The sequence below is a fragment of the Schistocerca serialis genome, chromosome 2 (assembly GCF_023864345.2).
Source record: "Schistocerca serialis cubense isolate TAMUIC-IGC-003099 chromosome 2, iqSchSeri2.2, whole genome shotgun sequence".
NCBI lineage: Eukaryota > Metazoa > Arthropoda > Insecta > Orthoptera > Acrididae > Schistocerca > Schistocerca serialis.
The window spans coordinates 726,593,797-726,612,011 of NC_064639.1; the positions used below are offsets into that span (position 1 = coordinate 726,593,797).

General features: G+C 44.4%; 1 protein-coding gene across 1 annotated transcript in view; it reads right to left on the bottom strand.

Moving 5' to 3' along the window:
• Positions 1-18,215, bottom strand: part of LOC126456370 (esterase E4-like) — a 170,742-nt gene that overhangs the window by 81,705 nt on the left and 70,822 nt on the right. Inside the window, exon 7 of the mRNA XM_050092124.1 lies at positions 11,102-11,276. Within this exon, the coding sequence (XP_049948081.1) occupies positions 11,102-11,276 (175 nt within the window). The remainder of the gene's footprint in view (positions 1-11,101; positions 11,277-18,215) is intronic.

Below are 18,215 nucleotides of genomic sequence, written 5' to 3' on the forward strand. Positions count from 1 at the left end.
CCAATCGTTAATTGACGTTCCCGCTTATGAACGTGTAGCATCTCATACAACAGAGGACTGGTAGGTTATATTAATCGCTGTTGGCCGTTGTGACATACACGTCGACAAACAAAGAAGCGTCACAGGGTTCGAGACTTAATGTGGGAACATTGGTCCTGCTGTGTGGGTCAGCTTTAAGCAACATTTCTCTGCTTATGGACCTTACACGAGCCACATTTTCAGGTTAAAGAATCAAGCGAATTGTGTTATACAGATATAGTGCATAAACAAGACACATATTTTCAGGGTAACCTTCCTGTGATGGCACCATATCATGCCTTTCTTTGTACTTACAAGCAATCTGGACAGTCTTATAGCGATTAAACTGCCTCCTTGCAAGCTCTAATCCCTGACTGTCAGTTTTTATACGACAATGTGTACAGGATGAGTCACTTAAAAATTGCATCTCAAATATTGCAGAAATGGAAAGCGCTATTGATGTGCGGTTTTCACAGAATGGATTGGTGATCAGGGCCTCGTATTGTTAGCCAATCAACAGATTGTAATAATACTTAGGAAGTGTAGTTTTTGTGTAAATATACACTTTTTTACATGAAACAATGTCTGTTGGCATTAACAAACTAAAAGTATGCTACATCGAAATGTCAGTGATATTTGTTGTAGGATTGTAGTGCGAGTCGTTACGAGATATCATATTTGATAGGTTCCCACACCAACACTCGTGCTATAATTGTGATAGCACATACTAAAGAACAACACAAGTGGATTCTGATCAACGAGGAGACGAGTGACCATCACGAGTTGTGTTCAAAATGACCACCTGCAGCGGCAATACATGCTTCCAGTCTGGTGTGAGAGAACTGCTGCACACGTGCTATCATTTACGGGAGATGTCAGAGCAGGCTGCAATAATATGTCGTTGTTTCTCGTTGGGTGTAGTTGGTATGTCCTTGTAGACAGCGTCTTTCAGCTTTTCCCACAGGAAAAGTCTACAGGCATTGAATCTGGGGAATGGACCGGCCGAGGTACAGGTCCTCTCCATCCAATCCAACGATTTGGAAGCAATTTGTGAAGACTTGCTATGGTACTTCGTGTACTATGGGCGGGACAGCAATCATGTTGGAACCACAGGATCCTCCTAGTCTCCACAGGAACGTCTTCTACAATCCGTCTGTTAGGAGGCTTCGATAATTGTGCGTTTTTAGTGTTATGAAAAACGGGGCCCTGAGGTGATGTTCCACTATCCCACCCCACACATTTACACTCAATTGACGTTGACTTACCACATCACGAAGCTAACGAGGATTGTCAGCAAACCGATAGTACAAGTTTCGGCGGTTTACCTGACCATTACTGGTAAGTGTGGCTTCATCATTAAGCAAGATACATGATACATTTGGAGTATCTTGTCTTAATACCCATGTACAGATGTTAATACGATTCTCATAATTGTTTGTATGCAGCTCTTAATGACGAGAGATATGGTGAGGTGGAATCTACATCGACGGAGAATGCATGGGACCCTTGCCTAACTCATGCTACTTCCTCGAACGATTTCTCGCAACCTAACGCGCGGATCAATATTAATTCTTCCTTTCCTGTCGCCACTTATTCCCTTCTGTTACGTTGCCTAGGTGTTACACCACTACTTTCACGTAAATGGTTGAAGAAATTGCTAAATAACTGTCTACATGATTGACGTCTATTGGGATATCTTTCTGCAAACGCCATGCAAGAACGAACATAATTCTTCCACCACTCTCCACACACCATGGGCATGTCAGCTTCTTCTGCATTGGTAAAACCCCATCGTCCACTCAAGACATACTGCTCGGACTGTCACACACTGATTGACTAGTAACTCACAGTAAACTCGAGAAACACACAAGCACACTGTAAGCAAACATAACAACATTGTATCTAGCAATTTCGCAGATTGATTGACACAAACAAGTGTCGGTCTGAAAGCCTTTCAAAATACGATATCTCGTACTCGACTTGCACTAGACTCCTGCAACAACACCACTGACATTCTAATGTGCCCAACGTTCAGTTTTTTAATGTCAGTAGGCATCGTGCAGGATGGCGGGTATGGGCAGGCGGTGCGACGCATTGGTGGCGGCGACGGCGTGGTGCAGTGGCTGCGGCGGGCGGTGGTCGGCGGGCGGCAGCGGGCGGCGGCGGCGGCGTCCGGACCCTCGGGCGGTAGCAGATATGTTGGCGGCGGACGGCGCTGGCTCGGCCGGTCGGCGATGGCGGCAGCCCCTGGCGCGTCGGTGACAGCGGCGGGCGGCGGTGGGCGGCGCGGCGGCGGCGGCGGATGACGGCGGCCCGGCCGGTCCCGCAGCGCAGCGCAGGCCCCTCGAACTCAGGCAGCGGGCAGCGCGGCGGCGCCCGGCTCACGTGGCTGACTAGCGTGGGTTGCCTCGCTGCAGCGCGCGCCCTGTGCGTGTTTAGTGGAGCAGCCACGGCCCACGTGGAGCAAACGTGGCGGCCGGTTGGCGCATTCCATGCGCGAAGTGTACGGCGCCTTGCCGGGAAAAATTTAGTGTAGCGACAAAGTGACTACGGGAACGCATCCACACTTCAGACACTAATTGTACAGGATTGCGGGTATGGGCAGGCGGTGGGCGTTGTGGAATAATAGGGTAATTTTTAGAGAAAGGCCCTTTATTGGCTAAAGCATGATGAAAAGGGGCTACATAGGCCTAGGGAGGCGAGGGTGAGCCAGAGCTTATAATTTGGCGAACATTGTTCGCGAAGCTACCGAAAGTTGTGTCTGCCAGAACTAAGTCCACAGTGCCGTAGCACCGGGAGAAGCGGGAGATGTTCAATGCTACAGGGCGCGCATCCGACTCGCGGGTGAGCAAGAATATCAGAGAGCGAGCCCGGCGACGGGCGGCCGGGTATGTTCGACGCACCACGCAGCTTCCTCCGCCCTGATTGGTCAGGACCGAGCAAACCGTGCGGGCGGCATGGAACTTTCCAGAGCGTTGCCTCCTAAGCGACGCCTGGGACGGCGTTACCTCGTAAGCACATGAGAGAGGCGCGTGATCAAGGTGCCCTTCCTCGGTGCTGACTTCCTGTTACTAGACCGTGGGACGGGAGAATTTACAGGCAGCTAACACTGCCGGCCGTGGCTTGGCCGCAATAGAAAAATGAAGTTAGCATTTGGAGGCTCATATAATAAAGTAAAATCTCCTACTGTCTGGCTCATCCTTTACAGCATTTTTCCACCTAGAAAGGGTATAAAAAACACATTTTAAGTATTATTACACTCTATTGATTGGCCATCCATACGAGCCCCTCACTGCCAGTCCATTCTGTGAAAACTGCACATCAATAGCACTTCCCATTTCCGTACTATTTGCGGAGCAAATTTTAGGTGATTCACTCTGTATGTGAAGAACTTATATTGGAATGATTACATGGATAATGTTGCGGAGAAGGTGAACCAAAGACTACGTTTTATTGACAGAACACTTAAACGATGCATCAGGTCTACTGAAGCGACTGCCAACACTGCGCTTGTTCATGCTGTCCTGGAATATTGGTACGTGGTATGGAATCCGTACCGTATAGGATTGACAGAGGACAAGGTCAAAGAAGAACGACTCGTTTAGCATTACCGGAAAACAGGAGAGAGAGTGTCACAGGTATGATAAGCGAGTTGGGGTGAGAATCATTAAAACAGACGTTTTTTGTTGCGATGAGATATTTTCACGAGTTTTCAGTCGCGAACTTTCTCTTCTGAATACAAAAATAGTTTTATGACGACACTCTATATATGGACATAAGATCGTCTTAATAAAATAAGAGAAATTAGAGCTGTCACGGAAACATTTAAGTGTGCATTTTTTCTGCATGCTATTCGAGAACAGAATGGTATAGAAATAAAACTTCCTGGCAGATTAAAACTGTGTGCCGGACCGAGACTCGAACTTGACCTAGTAGATAGTGTTGGAAGTCCCATGCGGCTTTTCGCGGATGATGCTGTAGTATACAGAGAAGTTGCAGCACTAGAAAATTGTAGCGAAATGCAGGAAGATCTGCAGCGGATAGGCACTTGGTGCAGGGAGTGGCAACTGACCCTTAACATAGACAAATGTAATGTATTGCGAATACATAGAAAGAAGGATCCTTTATTGTATGAGTATATGATAGCGGAACAAACACTGGTAGCAGTAACTTCTGTAAAATATCTGGGAGTATGCGTGCGGAACGATTTGAAGTGGAATGATCATATAAAATTAATTGTTGGTAAGGCGGGTACCAGGTTGAGATTTATTGGGAGAGTCCTTAGAAAATGTAGTCCATCAACAAAGGAGGTGGCTTACAAAACACTCGTTCGACCTATACTTGAGTATTGCTCATCAGTGTGGGATCCGTACCAGATCAGGTTGACGGAGGAGATAGAGAAGATCCAAAGAAGAGCGGCGCGTTTCGTCACAGGGTTATTTGGTAACCGTGATAGCGTTACGGAGATGTTTAACAAACTCAATTGGCAGACTCTGCAAGAGAGGCGCTCTGCATCGCGGTGTAGCTTGCTGTCCAGGTTTCGAGAGGGTGCGTTTCTGGACGAGGTATCGAATATATTGCTTCCCCCTACTTATACCTCCCGAGGAGATCACGAATGTAAAATTAGAGAGATTCGAGCGCGCACGGAGGCTTTCAGACAGTCGTTCTTCCCGCGAACCATACGCGACTGGAACAGGAAAGGGAGGTAATGACAGTGGCACGTAAAGTGCCCTCCGCCACACACCGTTGGGTGGCTTGCGGAGAATAAATGTAGAAATGTAGATGTTCCTAAAGTTGGGAAGGTAGGAGACGAGGTACTGGCAGAAGTAAAGCTATGAGGACGGGGCGTGAGTCGTGCTTGGGTAGCTAAGTTGGTAGAGCGCTTGCCCGCGAAAGGCAAAGGTCCCGAGTTCGAGTCTCGGTCCGGCACACAGTTTTAATCTGCCAGGAAGTTTCATAGCAGCGCACACTCCGCTGCAGAGTGAAAATCTCATTCTGGGTATAGAAATAGTTTGAAAATGGTTCGATGAAATCTCTGACAAGCACTTAAGCGTGAACTGCAGAGTATACGTATAGATGACTGAGCCCTGTCTTGCGCAGACTTCGCGGACAGAGATATTTTATTTATTCATGCTCTGGACTCAAAGCTCCAGAACAACTTCCTTCACCTGATAAACTCTTCATTAAATGAATTTTTGTCGGTGGTGCATGCTTTTGAACAAGCCCAAAGCTCTGCACGCACACTTCAGTGGAACGAATCCGATGTGTTTCGGATGACTTTTTAGCATTACCGATGGTCATCAGATGGGTGGCCAGAGCCGGACACCCAGACGTCGGACCACACCTCACGATCTGCCTCCCGTGCCCTCTCCTGCTGCGTCGCCGTCACTTGGCCTCCACCTCATCTAGCGGTCGCTCACCACTGCAATCTCAGGGTACTGCACGGGACCAGTCCTTGCCGCCTGCTGGTACTGGTACTCTGTGATGGGCTGTCAAGTCTTGTGCCCAGTACTTGAACCATAACCTCCTTCTCTTACAGATAATGTGGATAATGATTTAACTATCAGTTCTCCCATCAACTTTATTCCAAATAATGGGGCCTCAGTTCTTGAACATTTTGGTGATGCCATATTCGTGGATTTGAAAATTGGTGCACTTATTATATTTCTTATGGATTCTGGGTCTCCTAAATCTGTTAACAATGTACATACTTATACTTTAATTGATTCTCCGCAACAATCCTCTTTTGGTATTCAAAAACTGTACTCAACATTAAGTGTCATTTTGCGGGAGTCCTCATGTGCAAGTGCAGTGCAGTGCAATCAGTACACCAGTACAGTTGCTTGTCACGCGCTCGCGCTCATCAGCTACCAATTTGGGCCTTAATCTTTTCCAACGTCTGTGTTCCTGTGTCCACGATTCCAGCGCCTACGTGATTCCCGATGTGGTCGACGGAGGTGTGCCACGAACTCCTTCCGTGTCTGACCCGAGCCGATGGTACAGGGGTATCAGCTCCCCTTCCACTGCGTGGTTCCCTCCGGTATAGAAATTTAAAAGACAGCGAGTTCACAGTGAGTTCGCGGCACTACGAGTCCGTGATTGCAGGCCAGACTAAGCAGCCAGTGAGTATCCTTTATTGCAGTCGTCATTGAGCGGTTTTGTCGCTAGCACAGTGGTCATATAGAAAGTCATCTCGGAATGTAACTCGATGGATGCATACTTATAAGAGAAACTATCAGACTTGTACTGCATGTCAGGTTGACGACTTAGCTACTGGAAGTTACATGTTCCGGAAAGAGCTATCTTTGTTCAGCCGTGCCGTAGTTCTACGATGCATTTGAGTGTTCTAAGAAACGCAGTTGTTGTCCTTTGGCGATTTATTTGTATAGCTGTCTCCGACACTATACTGGCGTAGTTGTTAATAGACATTGCCACTTATCAACGAATAGTGTCGCCAACAATAGAGGACAGGTGGTTTGTTTCGGCAACAGTCGGTCATTGTAACAGATGTGTCGACAAACGGAATAGTGGCACAGTCGACACAACTACAATATATTAAAAAATCCAACTAAAAGCATTATATTTTTGCATGGTAGTACTGGTTTTAGTATTTTTCACTAATTAATGGAAATCAGTATTGTTTTCGATTAAGGATGTCATTTCAGTAGCGAATTGGAAAATGTTGTATATGTTTCAAAAATATTCATCCTATTTCGCAAGATTAATCTATGTGAACTAAGATAGAAACGTGCGGTCAGTTTTAACTTGCGCTACTAAACTGAAAGGTTACCTCGAAGCCCGTTGTAAGTTATCGTTTCGTGAAGTTGGCGGTAGGGGGCTTGCTGGCGCAGGTAACTCGATTGCTAGCTCTTTCGTTAACCAATGAGCGTCCACTCGAGATCTCGATGACACAGCAACAAGAGGCGATTAGAGTCCTCCGTTTCAACAGGTGAAATCTTCTTCCAGTTTTCGTCAAGAATACGTATTGTACCCCCTACAGCTTAGTGCATTCGAGGATGGCATTAGCAGTTTCAAGACACTGGTTGTTTATGTAACGGAGAACCATGGGCCAGTCCCGTGAGCTGATCTAAGGCGTACAGCGCTTTCCATAGAGTTTTGCACGAAGTCACAAAAAGTCTACACGTGGTGCCAGCAAATTTTAGCCTTTCCTCTTGCCTGTGTGCCGTGTTTAGCGGCGGTGTTTGTTTTTGAACTATACAGGATTAAATTTCTACTAGCCCTTTGCGACGATGATGAACAACAATTCTTAGGATTTTGTCAGTTAATTCTGGGCATGAAGAGTGAAGATATCATTTCCTCTCATGTTAAGTGTTCAGTGAAGAGGATAAGTTCCATTCAAGTGGAAAAGTGAATCGTGACAACGTAAGAATATGAGGAGCCCAGCAGCAACGTATGTGATCGAGCACAAGAAACTCTACAGAGCTTCAAGATTAAATCTAACTTTGGCACAGAAAGGGGTGAATTATACTGGCACTAAAGTCTTTGGTCACTTACCAAATAGTATCAAAATTCTGACAGATAACCAACAAGTATTTAAGAAGAAATTAAAAGAATTTCTGAATGACAACTCCTTCTACTCCATAGAGGAATTTTTAGATATAAATTAAGAAAAAAAGGAAAAAAAAACAAAAATATTAAAAAAATAATAAAAAAATAAAAAATAAAAATAAAAAATAAAGAAAAACAAAAAACACAAAAAAATTGTTTTATTAACTTAAGTATGTTGTTAAATTAACCTAATTATGTCATGTATTGGAAAATTCGACTCGTTCCACATCATTACGAAATATCGTATTCATGATCCATGGAACTAGTATTAACCTAATCTAATCTAATCTAATCTAAATCTTCATGTGTTTTGTATCGTTTTCAGAGATAAGATTAACGACCCGATATATTTTGCGGAAAAGACGATTATAGAAAACACGTGGTTGGACATATAGGAGATTTTTTCTCTAATTGCGGGAACAGGATGAAAATTTCATTTTTAAGCAGGACGGAGTACCACACACTTGGCACTTGCGTGTAGGAACATTTTAAGCAGTCAGCTGTCCCGACGACGAATCGGTCTCAATAGAGTATGGTCTCCAAGGTTGACTGGTCTGCCGGCATGTGATGCATTAAGGTTGACTGGTCTGCCGGCATGTGATGCATTCGTAGGGGTTTGTGAGAAACACCGTTTATGTTCTTCGCCTCCAAGAGTCCCGTTTGAAGTACGACGCTGACTACTACAGCCGCGAATGTTTATCGATATGTGGTGTCTCTCCTATCAAACATGTCCAACTGAACAGAAACCACTCGTTGCACAGTGGCCGTAAAGTAATTGAAGAGTTGACATGGAAAAGGGCGTAAGTGCCAAATCGGTAGTTATTCCAATTTTGGATTGAAAATGTCCTATGTGCCATCGCCAGTGGCCTGGAGAGAGAGCTATGTCCAAAGCGTCTGCTTGTAGTTCCCACTGACGCCGCTAGATGGCATCTGATGTAACTCCACGATTGGTGGCGTGGAAAAGGACGCATGTGCCATTTAGTATTCAGTAAGAAAAATGGCTCTGAGCACTATGGGGCTTAACTTCTAAGGTCATCAGTCCCCTAGAACTTCGAACTACTTAAACCTAACTAACCTAAGGACATCACACAGATCCATGCCCGAGGCAGGATTCGAACCTACGACCGTAGCGGTCGCGCGGTTCCAGACTGTAGCGCCTAGAACCGCTCGGCCACCTCGTCCGGCATTCAGTAAGAGTCAGTGCTACGCTTAGTGAAGTTTGAGTGTGTTTTGACGCTTACTGAAGAATTATATAGAGCTAAGATGCCAAAGAACATCTCAAAAGTGAAGGAAGAGTATAAACCTCCAGAGACGGTATGTTTCAATCAGTTCTTTGTTAAATATAACAACATAACCAGCACATTGTTAGCATTAAACTCCTTCAATATTGTTGCTGATTGCGCTGTGTTCATTCTATCCAGGCTTCCTGTAAATGCCGATATGCATGTCAATCATTGATCAAGAGCGACATCCAGAAGCTATATGAGAATTTCTCTCGTTTAGCAAAATATGCACAAAGCACGTATTTAATGAGTCGAATTCAACTGACGAACATACAAGAAGACGCCATGGGAGCTATGAAGATCCAGCAGACAGCAGAAGTCAAGTGTCAGCTACGTACACTATTCTATCACGGCAAGGTGCCGTACGGGTCTGTAACAGTACCTTCATAGCTGTGTTCGGAATATCGAAAAAGAAAAACCAACTTCTCTTGGAACGTTTAAAGAAAGGAGATATAGTGTTCACGGATGCCCGAGGAACATCCGCCGTATCACACAAGCAAAAATATGTCACTGACATACATAACATAAAATATTATGTACGATCATTTCCAACAGAAGAAAGCCATTATTCAAAGCAGAAGTCAGAAAAGGATTACCTCAATCCTGACTTAAACATTAATCGGCTTTATCATGCATTCAAGGAGACATATATTGATGGTCGATTTTATCGCAGAGTCTTCAAGAGAGAATTTCCCAATCTGCATTTTAGACGGCCGGGAACAGATACCTGGCGTACCTGCGATAAGTTCAGCTGTGAAATAAACGCGTCCAGATTCGCTGAAATTTCTACAAAAGAGCTTCACCTCAAGAAAGCTGAGAAAGCTGTAAGACTTCTCCATGCTTCCGTTAAATCTAGTCAATATACTTCGAGCACCGTAGCGACTGTAACTATCGATATGTAACACGTTATGTTCACGCCCACTTTAACACATAATAACTTGTCTTATATGCGCCAGCTGTCGAATTACAACTTGTGTATTCATGTGGGAAATTTTGCAGTAATGTGTATGTGGCATGAAGGAATTGGATGCCTTGGAGGCAACGCTATTGCGTCATGTCTTTTAAAGGTTCTCGTCAATCGATTGACACCTAAGCGCCAGCAGGAAATATGGTGTGACAACTGCGCTGGTCAGAATAAGAACAAGATGGTGTTGCTGGTCCTAATGTATCTAGTAGTGAGAGGATACTATGATTCCATTTAACTGAAGTTTCTGGTCTCTGGGCATTCTCATACACCTTGTGACCGAGACTCTGAAGTTATTGAAAAACGAAAACACTTTTGCAAAGCTATGGTACCAGGAGAACTTCGGAGTGTAGTGAGATCGTTGCGGTTCACAACCCATTTCAGGAGGTTCCAATGGCAAAATCTGATTTCTTTGATGTCTCCCGTGCCTGTGATGAGTTTATGAACACAACAGCATTACAGTTTACTAACAAATAGGGGATCAAAGTGTCTGACAGATTTACCACAAATTAAAACAAAAAAAAAAACCTTCAACAAAATGGAAGCATGGGGGAATCATACTATTTTCAATAAGGGAAAATATGGGGAATTAGAGAACATGCACGCCTTCAACAATGAGACACATGTGATAGCATCAGCGATGCCAAGAAAAAAGATTATTGAGTATGTTGGATTACCTAGATCCAAAATATCAACAGTTCTACAAGGACATCTGCTCTTCATAACTTTTTATTGTTGTGTATAACAATGACTTTAATTCCTTTTTGTTAATATCTACAGTGAGTATTGTTCAAAACACACAATTAAATTAATTCTACCTAAAAATTACTAGAAATAAAGCATTTCTAAAGTCCCAGTTCATTTTTTTAACTCCTGAAAAATTTACTTTTTGGCACTTACATCCTTTTCCATGTCAGCTCTTCAATTATGTTACAAGAAATCAGGACTTCAGCTGCCAACAGGCATTGAAATGTATCAGAGGCGAAGGGTGAAAATTTGTGTCGGACTGGGACTCGAATCCGGATGTCCCGCTCCTCTAGAACGGTTGCCTTAATAACCACCTCGGCAATCTGGACACTCTTCCCGACTGACCCAAGTCCTCATCCTTTCACGCGCAAGTAGCAACCCCTTCCATTAGCCCCACTGCTCGTAGCACTCGCTGAGTTCCACATGTATTCGGAAGACACCGACCGTCCGCACTGAAAGTACCTAGAATGCTGTAAACTCGAGACGTATTGGTTACTCGGAGAGCGCGAGCGCGACTCACTGAGCAGGAGGAAGTTGGCCTCGCCGTCCGTCAGCCCTGCCAGCAGTGGCACGCGGTGCACGCGGCCCGCCGCCAGCAGCCGCGACGGCGCGTCGGGCAGGAAGGCGCCCACGCACGCCTCCGCCTCCGTCTCCACGCAGGCCGCCAGCACCGGCAGCATCGGCTCAACCGGCTCCTGTGAACAAGAGGAGAGCCGTTGTCAGCTCAAATGTACCTTTCAGTATGAACTACGAGCGTATATGGCCAGAAGTTATCCCAAGGCTAGTCTCATTTGAATATTATACTGATACAAAAGCGCTGTACTATCGCAAATAACTTTCCCGCCGACACGATATATAGTACTGTATACAGGGTGATTCAACTGCCCCTACCTGTAAGTTTTCTGCAACCCGCAACGCCTTCAAAAACCATACGCGAGATTTTTATATTCTCTCATTTGGTACAAGGGTCACTCCAAAAGAAATGCACACTATTTTTTTTTTTAAATCCATCTTTCATTCTACATGTTTCAAATTTTTACAGTGTGTAGATACATTCTTTAGGAACAATATTTTCATTTCTCCACATAATTTACATACTTGTCAACTGCCTTACGCCATCCTGGAACCTGCGCCTGGTTCTGGACCAACCTGTTGGAGCCACTGGTTGGAAGCGTGCACAAGGGAGCCATCACCTTCAAACCTTGTTCCACGAAGAGAGTCTTTCAGGTTCCCTCAAGAGATGATAGACACATGGAGCCAAGTCAGGACTGTAAGGCGGGTGATTCAGTGTTCTCCATCCGAGTTTTGTGATCGCTTCCATGGTTTTTTTGACTGACGTGTGGCCGTGCATTTTCGTGCAACAGCAAAACATCCTGCTTTTGCCGATGTGGTTGAACACGACTCAGTGGAGCTAGAAGTTTCTAAATTGTCGTCACATATGCATCAGAATTTACGGTGGTTCCACTTTTCACGATGTCCACAAGCATGACTCCTTCGGAATCGACAAACACGATACCCGTAACTTTTCCAGCAGAAGGTGTGGTTTTGAATTTTTTTTTCTTGGGTGAATTTGCATGATGCCACTCCGTGGATTACCTCTTCGTCTCTGGTGAAAGATGATGGAGCCATGTTTCATAACCTGTCGCAATTCTTCCAAGACATTCATCTCCACCATTCTCGTACTGGTCCAAAAGTTCGCTGGATACCGTTTTTCTTGTTTCTTTGTGAACCACTGTCAACATCCTGGGAACCCACCTGGCACAAACCTTTTTTAACGCCAACACTTTCAGTATTATGCAAACACTTCCTTCCCCTATCCCGACGTAGCGTGACAATTCGTTCACTGTGATGCGTCTGTAAGCAGTCACCAAATCGTTATCTCTCTGCACATTGTCTGGAGTGTGTGCAGTACGAGGCCTGCCGCTGCCAGGAGAATCCTCAATATTGCCGTGTCCGCTATCATCAAGTAACCTGCTTGCCCACCGACTAAGTGTACTCCGATCGACGGCAGCATCTCCACACACCTTTTACAACATCTTGTGGATGTTTCCCACTGTCTCGTTTTTACAGCACAGGAATACTATGACAGCACGTTGCTTCTGACGAACGTCAAGTGTAGCAGCCATCTTGAAGACATGCTGTGACGGCGCCATTCACGGGAACAGGTTGAACTAAGTTTGAAAACAAGCGGGAAGGATGTACCTACACACTGTAAAACTTTCACACATGCAGAATGAAAACTGTATTTTTACAAAAATAGTGTGCATTTGTTTTGGAGTGGCCCTCGTACATGCAAAATATTAGTTTGACAGAAAAAAATTAACAGGACATTTTTGTAACAAATTTAGTGTAATTAAAACTTTTATTGGGGTGCATTTCCACTGGAGGCCATGATTTTGGAGTCATTTAATAAAAACGTGTCTGAAGTCACTTTTGTACGTTTTCCTATGGCCTCTAGCGAATACGTAAACCATTACAAAATTTCCTACAAAAAGGTTCTGTTAATTTTTTTCTGTCGGACTAACAGTTTGCGCGTGGTATTTGAAGGCGTTGCGGGTTGCGTAAGATCCATAGGTAGAGGCAGCTGGGTCACGCTGTATAATTAATCTAGTTTATCGCAAACTACAAATTTTTTAGCCATTTCACTACTTAAATTTACGTCGCGCAAAACTTGCGAGTGCTGAATACTTTACTTTGTGTGGCACACGGAATATAATATGCAGACCTGAAGTTATACCATATTTCCTTCGAAGATTATGATCTTAGAATAAAATAAACGAATCAGTATTCAGAAATAAGCTTTTTTTAAATGTATCCAATCACTTCTTGGCAATTCTAGAGAAAAGTTCATTGGTCTGGAATGAGTCAACACTTTATTACGTCTCCTATGTTTGAATATCGCTGGTGAAAATTCAGTTGCCGGCTGAAGTGGCCGTGCGGTTCTAGGCGCTGCAGTCTGGAGCCGCGAGACCGCTACGGTCGCAGGTTCGAATCCCGCCTCGGGCATGGATGTGTGTGATGTCCTTAGGTTAGTTAGGTTTAACTAGTTCTAAGTTCTAGGGGACTAATGACCTCAGAAGTTGAGTCCCATAGTGCTCAGAGCCATTTGAACCATTTTTTGAAAATTCAGTTTCACTGTTTATGAAAAATACGAGGGTTGTCCTGAAAGTAAGTTCCGATCAGTCGCGAAATGGAAACGACTGGGAAAATCCGGTAAAGCTTTGCACAGATGTGTTGGTCAGAGTCTCTAGTATGCCAGTCAATCGTGTCGCGTCGCTCTCCTCAGTTTTGTGTGAACAATGAGCACGTAAAGATGCGTAGGGAATAGCATCTCCCTCCAAGTATGAGGGCCTGGTTAGAGATTTCGCCGGTGTCATGCAGCCCACATAACACAAATGTCGAGCAGTCCCTTCTTTATGCCAATTCTCGGCTGCACACTGCAGGGGCAATGAAGACGCTTCTGCAGCGTTTCCAATGAAAAGTGGTTGATCACCCACAATACAGTCCGTAATTGACTCCCCCTGAGTCTCATCTCTGCTCATAAGAACCGCTGGCTATGAAGACAAAATTTTTCCACAGACAACGAGCTCCAGACCAGTGCAGATAACTGGCCGAAAGCATAGGCGGCTGCTTTCTATGACGAGGTTACTGGAAAGTTGATACAACACTACGACAACACTCGAAGTTAGAGCGGCGACTATGTAGAGAAGTAGGTGGAAGGTGTACCTAACTGTTGCAAATAAAACGTTTCTGGTTTTCACTATGGTTTCCATTTCGAGACCGATCGGAACTTACTTTCTGGACAACCCTCCTCATTAATAATAACTGATTCATGATCTTACCTTATATTGCCAAGAAGAAGATTATTTTCGACGTTACTACTTAACCAAATGGCAGAGGCACATGAAAAGTTGTTTAATGTCGAAAAGTGCCAGAAGTCAGGAGCACGTCTTTGGTTTTACGACGAGTATTTAGAAAAGGATGTTTTGTGTTTCACGGACGGGAAAGAGACACAAACTATTTGTCGTTAATAATTCTATGCTTCTGTTACCTTGAAAATAATCCTATTGTCTATTAATGTCGGAAAATATGAATTTCAAGTATAACTGATCGCACACAAACCAACGATTCGTCGGTATAGTTGAATGTCCACTTAAACAGTATTGCTGGTTGTCTGCGCGACGAACAAAATCGATAACTGGATTACGATAATTTGCAAAAGTGGCTATAGAAAAGAATTTTCCATTCTTTTCTGAAGATGTTTACGAATTAAATGAACTTTCAGATGAAGTTGTGGTTACAGTGGGACTGCACACACTCTTAAGGCGATAAATTGTAGTCTTTATCATTATTTCATAAGCAAAAGGGGCCCGTTTCACTACAAGACATGCCGTTTATGGCGCCCGAATTTTGTGGCTAGACACTGGTATGGAATCTTGTTTCTGGCTAGTAAATGACCCTCCTCTGGCTTAGCCAAGTGACTAAACGCAGCAAAACTCTAACGAGTACATCTTCCGTTTGTTGTTTTGTTTGTTACGGGTTCCAATTAGTCGGTAATGAAACAACGAAATAGGAACCGTAATGTTGTTGGGAGATATACGAATTTGGCCCCTGCATTTTCATCTTTTGAATTGTATCATAAAAACGAACAAACGTAACAAGTATACCTTTTACTGAATTGTAAAGTTTGAAACCTCCCGTTAGAAAAATTTATGAATTATTGTGCTGGTAAACCCCTTACGTTATTTGATTTTCAAACAGCTGAGCAAAACTGAACGTGCACAGACATTTCTCTCTTTACTTATTCATATCATCAATAACCTGACACACAATATTTTTAGCACAACGCAATCTGACTTTCAGTAATCCCTACAAAAGAATGGCCCTGACTAACAATAACCTATACCTTTCATGAATCACTTACCTCACAAAAACCTTCGTTACTCGAACTACTGCAATACAGCGAGTGCCAATACTGCCAGCTAAATAAAAGATTCTAACTACTGAAATCACTAACTACTGATAGGAATAGTTAGCAAATGAAAGATTTTGATAGAGGACAAACAATGTATTTACCCTAATAGTGTTCAAAAGTCATATTATATATATTAGTTCATGACATCCAGTCTTACAAATTTACTGTCTCTGATGGACACACGTCCAGATCATCCGCTCTCAAAACTCCGCCACATCTCTCCCCACATCCACCACTGCTGGCGGCTCACCGCCAACTGCGTAACGCTACGCGCTGTTCACATCCAACTGCCCAACACTACAATAGCGAATATTATAACAATGCCAGCCAGCCACAGACTGCACACAGCACTGTCAGTGATTTTCATACAGTGTGCTACGTGGCGTAACCAACATAAAAACCTAAACAGCCTACTTAAGTTGTGTTGATCTCAATAAATGAATAAAAGGCCGAGCAACGATTAAGATTAAATAAAAAATGGGGAGATGGCGATGGAAGTGAGGGGAGAGGAGAGGGCGGGGAATAGGTCGTGATACTGAAGTGAATCAATGAACCTAGTACCTAGTTACACCACTCACCACATGTGATTGAGTAAAGGACGTTGCGTCCCCTCTGCATAGCCATGAAAGGTGATCGACGGAGTCAAGTGCACCACACTGGCCTTACCAACCTCCGACCGACTCGTGTCACAGTGCCATCCATAGTCTGTCCACTTTCATAGCTAGTTCCGCCTTTGGCGTCGAGCGAGAAGGTTGTTCCTACTTCCTCTTATACAGCAGCGCCGCGTGTGTCGAACTTGTGTGTACTGAGTCTTGTGTACGTATCGACCGGTGTCACATCGTTCTTGCTTAGTGGAGATTTTTGTTGGTTTGTTCTCTGCCGGCGGCGTACTTTGCCCGTGTCAAGGTGTATGTCGAGTCTCCCAAGAGTATTCATCGTTGGAGTACCATTCGTTTCAGTTTTGACTAGAGTACGCGTCTAGTTCAACCGGGCTCTCTAGAAACTGGGTGATATTTCGAAATACATCCAGTCAGGTAGATATTGCTTGTTTTGAGTCTCATTTTTATGCATTTTTATGAAGTTCCAAGATCCTTTGCAAGTAGACAGGTTTCTCTCTCGGATGGTTCTGAGTTGATGTTTACACATCGTGATGGTTACGTTAGTCCAGTCCTTCTTGCAAATGCGGCTATCGAGAATATTCCGGTTAGAGTTCCATCCGAAGTGAACGATCCATTTCTTAAGGCGACTTTGCTTCCTCATGGAGCTGTTCGGCGTAGCAGGCGGAAACGCTGAACTGCTCAACATCGTTTTCAGTATTACACTGATATCCGAACCGTAGAAATGTGTGTTCAGAAGAATATTTCCTCACGTCCGAATGCTTGTGGTTACCAAAATGGTTCAAATGGCTCTGAGCACTATGGGACTTAATTTCTGAGGTCATCAGTCCCCTAGAACTTAGAACTACTTAAACCTAACTAACATAAGGACACCAAACACATCCATGCCCGAGGCAGGATTCGAACCTGCGACCGTAGAGGTCGCGCAGTTCCAGACTGTAGCGCCTAGAACCGATCGGCCACTCCGGCTGGCTTTGTGGTTACCAGATTTATTTTACGTATGCAAGGCAAGACGGAACCTGTTTCTTTTGTAATGAAACTGGCCATCTCAGATACAACTGTCTGCGACGTTTTACGGTCTTAAAATCGCCCTACGTAAAACGTCGTCCGTTCACATTACCTGAATTAGTGTCTTCGCAGTCTGCTGATAGTATTTCTACAACTTTAGAGGACGTTGGGGAGACATTGTGCCCCACTCCACGTGACTTTCCGCCGTTATCGGGACATTCAGATGCAGTTCTGCTGCCGTTAAGACGCCAGCACCGATGGCACAATTTAAACACTGGAGGACTCAGGATGTTGAAGATTTTGAAGTCATCCATCCACAGTCATACCTCTCCGAGAAGATGCTTCTTCCAGTGGTTGACGCTTTGAATACTCACGAGGCAGCGAACCTTGATGAGCCCCCTACCCTCCGCGTCAAGGAGCTATGTTGTCGCGGAATAACGTGGAACAACGTTTGCAACCTGAGCGTGTAGCGTCGTGCCGATAGAAACAAAGCATGGACTCTGCATCTTCCGGTGGGGAGAATTCAGGTCCTGTACCTTCGTCTCCACCGTCTGCCAGCGTTGTGGAGAGAAGGACGTGATGCGTAAATTCTTTCCTAGTTCTACTGTCATGGCTTACACGTGTTAACTACCTAAATGTTAATAGGATAGCCGCGCGGGATTAGCCGAGGGATCTGGGCGCTGCAGTCATGGACTGTGCGGCCGGTCCCGTCGGAGGTTCGAGTTCTCCCTCGGGCATGGGTGTGTGTGTTTGTCCTTAGGATAATTTAGGTTAAGTAGTGTGTAAGCTTAGGGACTGATGACCTTAGAAGTTAAGTCCCATAAGTTTTCACATACATTTTTTTTTGTTAATAGGAACTCCTCATTACGGCTTGCTGCGTTACGATAGTTTATTTATGATTCCCAAGCTAATGTTCTGTGTTTGCAAGAAGTATTATTTGATGTTTTTTGTCTCGATAAGTATCATATGTTTTTTAATGTTGCACCGAAAAGTTCTACTGGCATGGCCGTGCTTTATGGGAATGGTATTCCGTT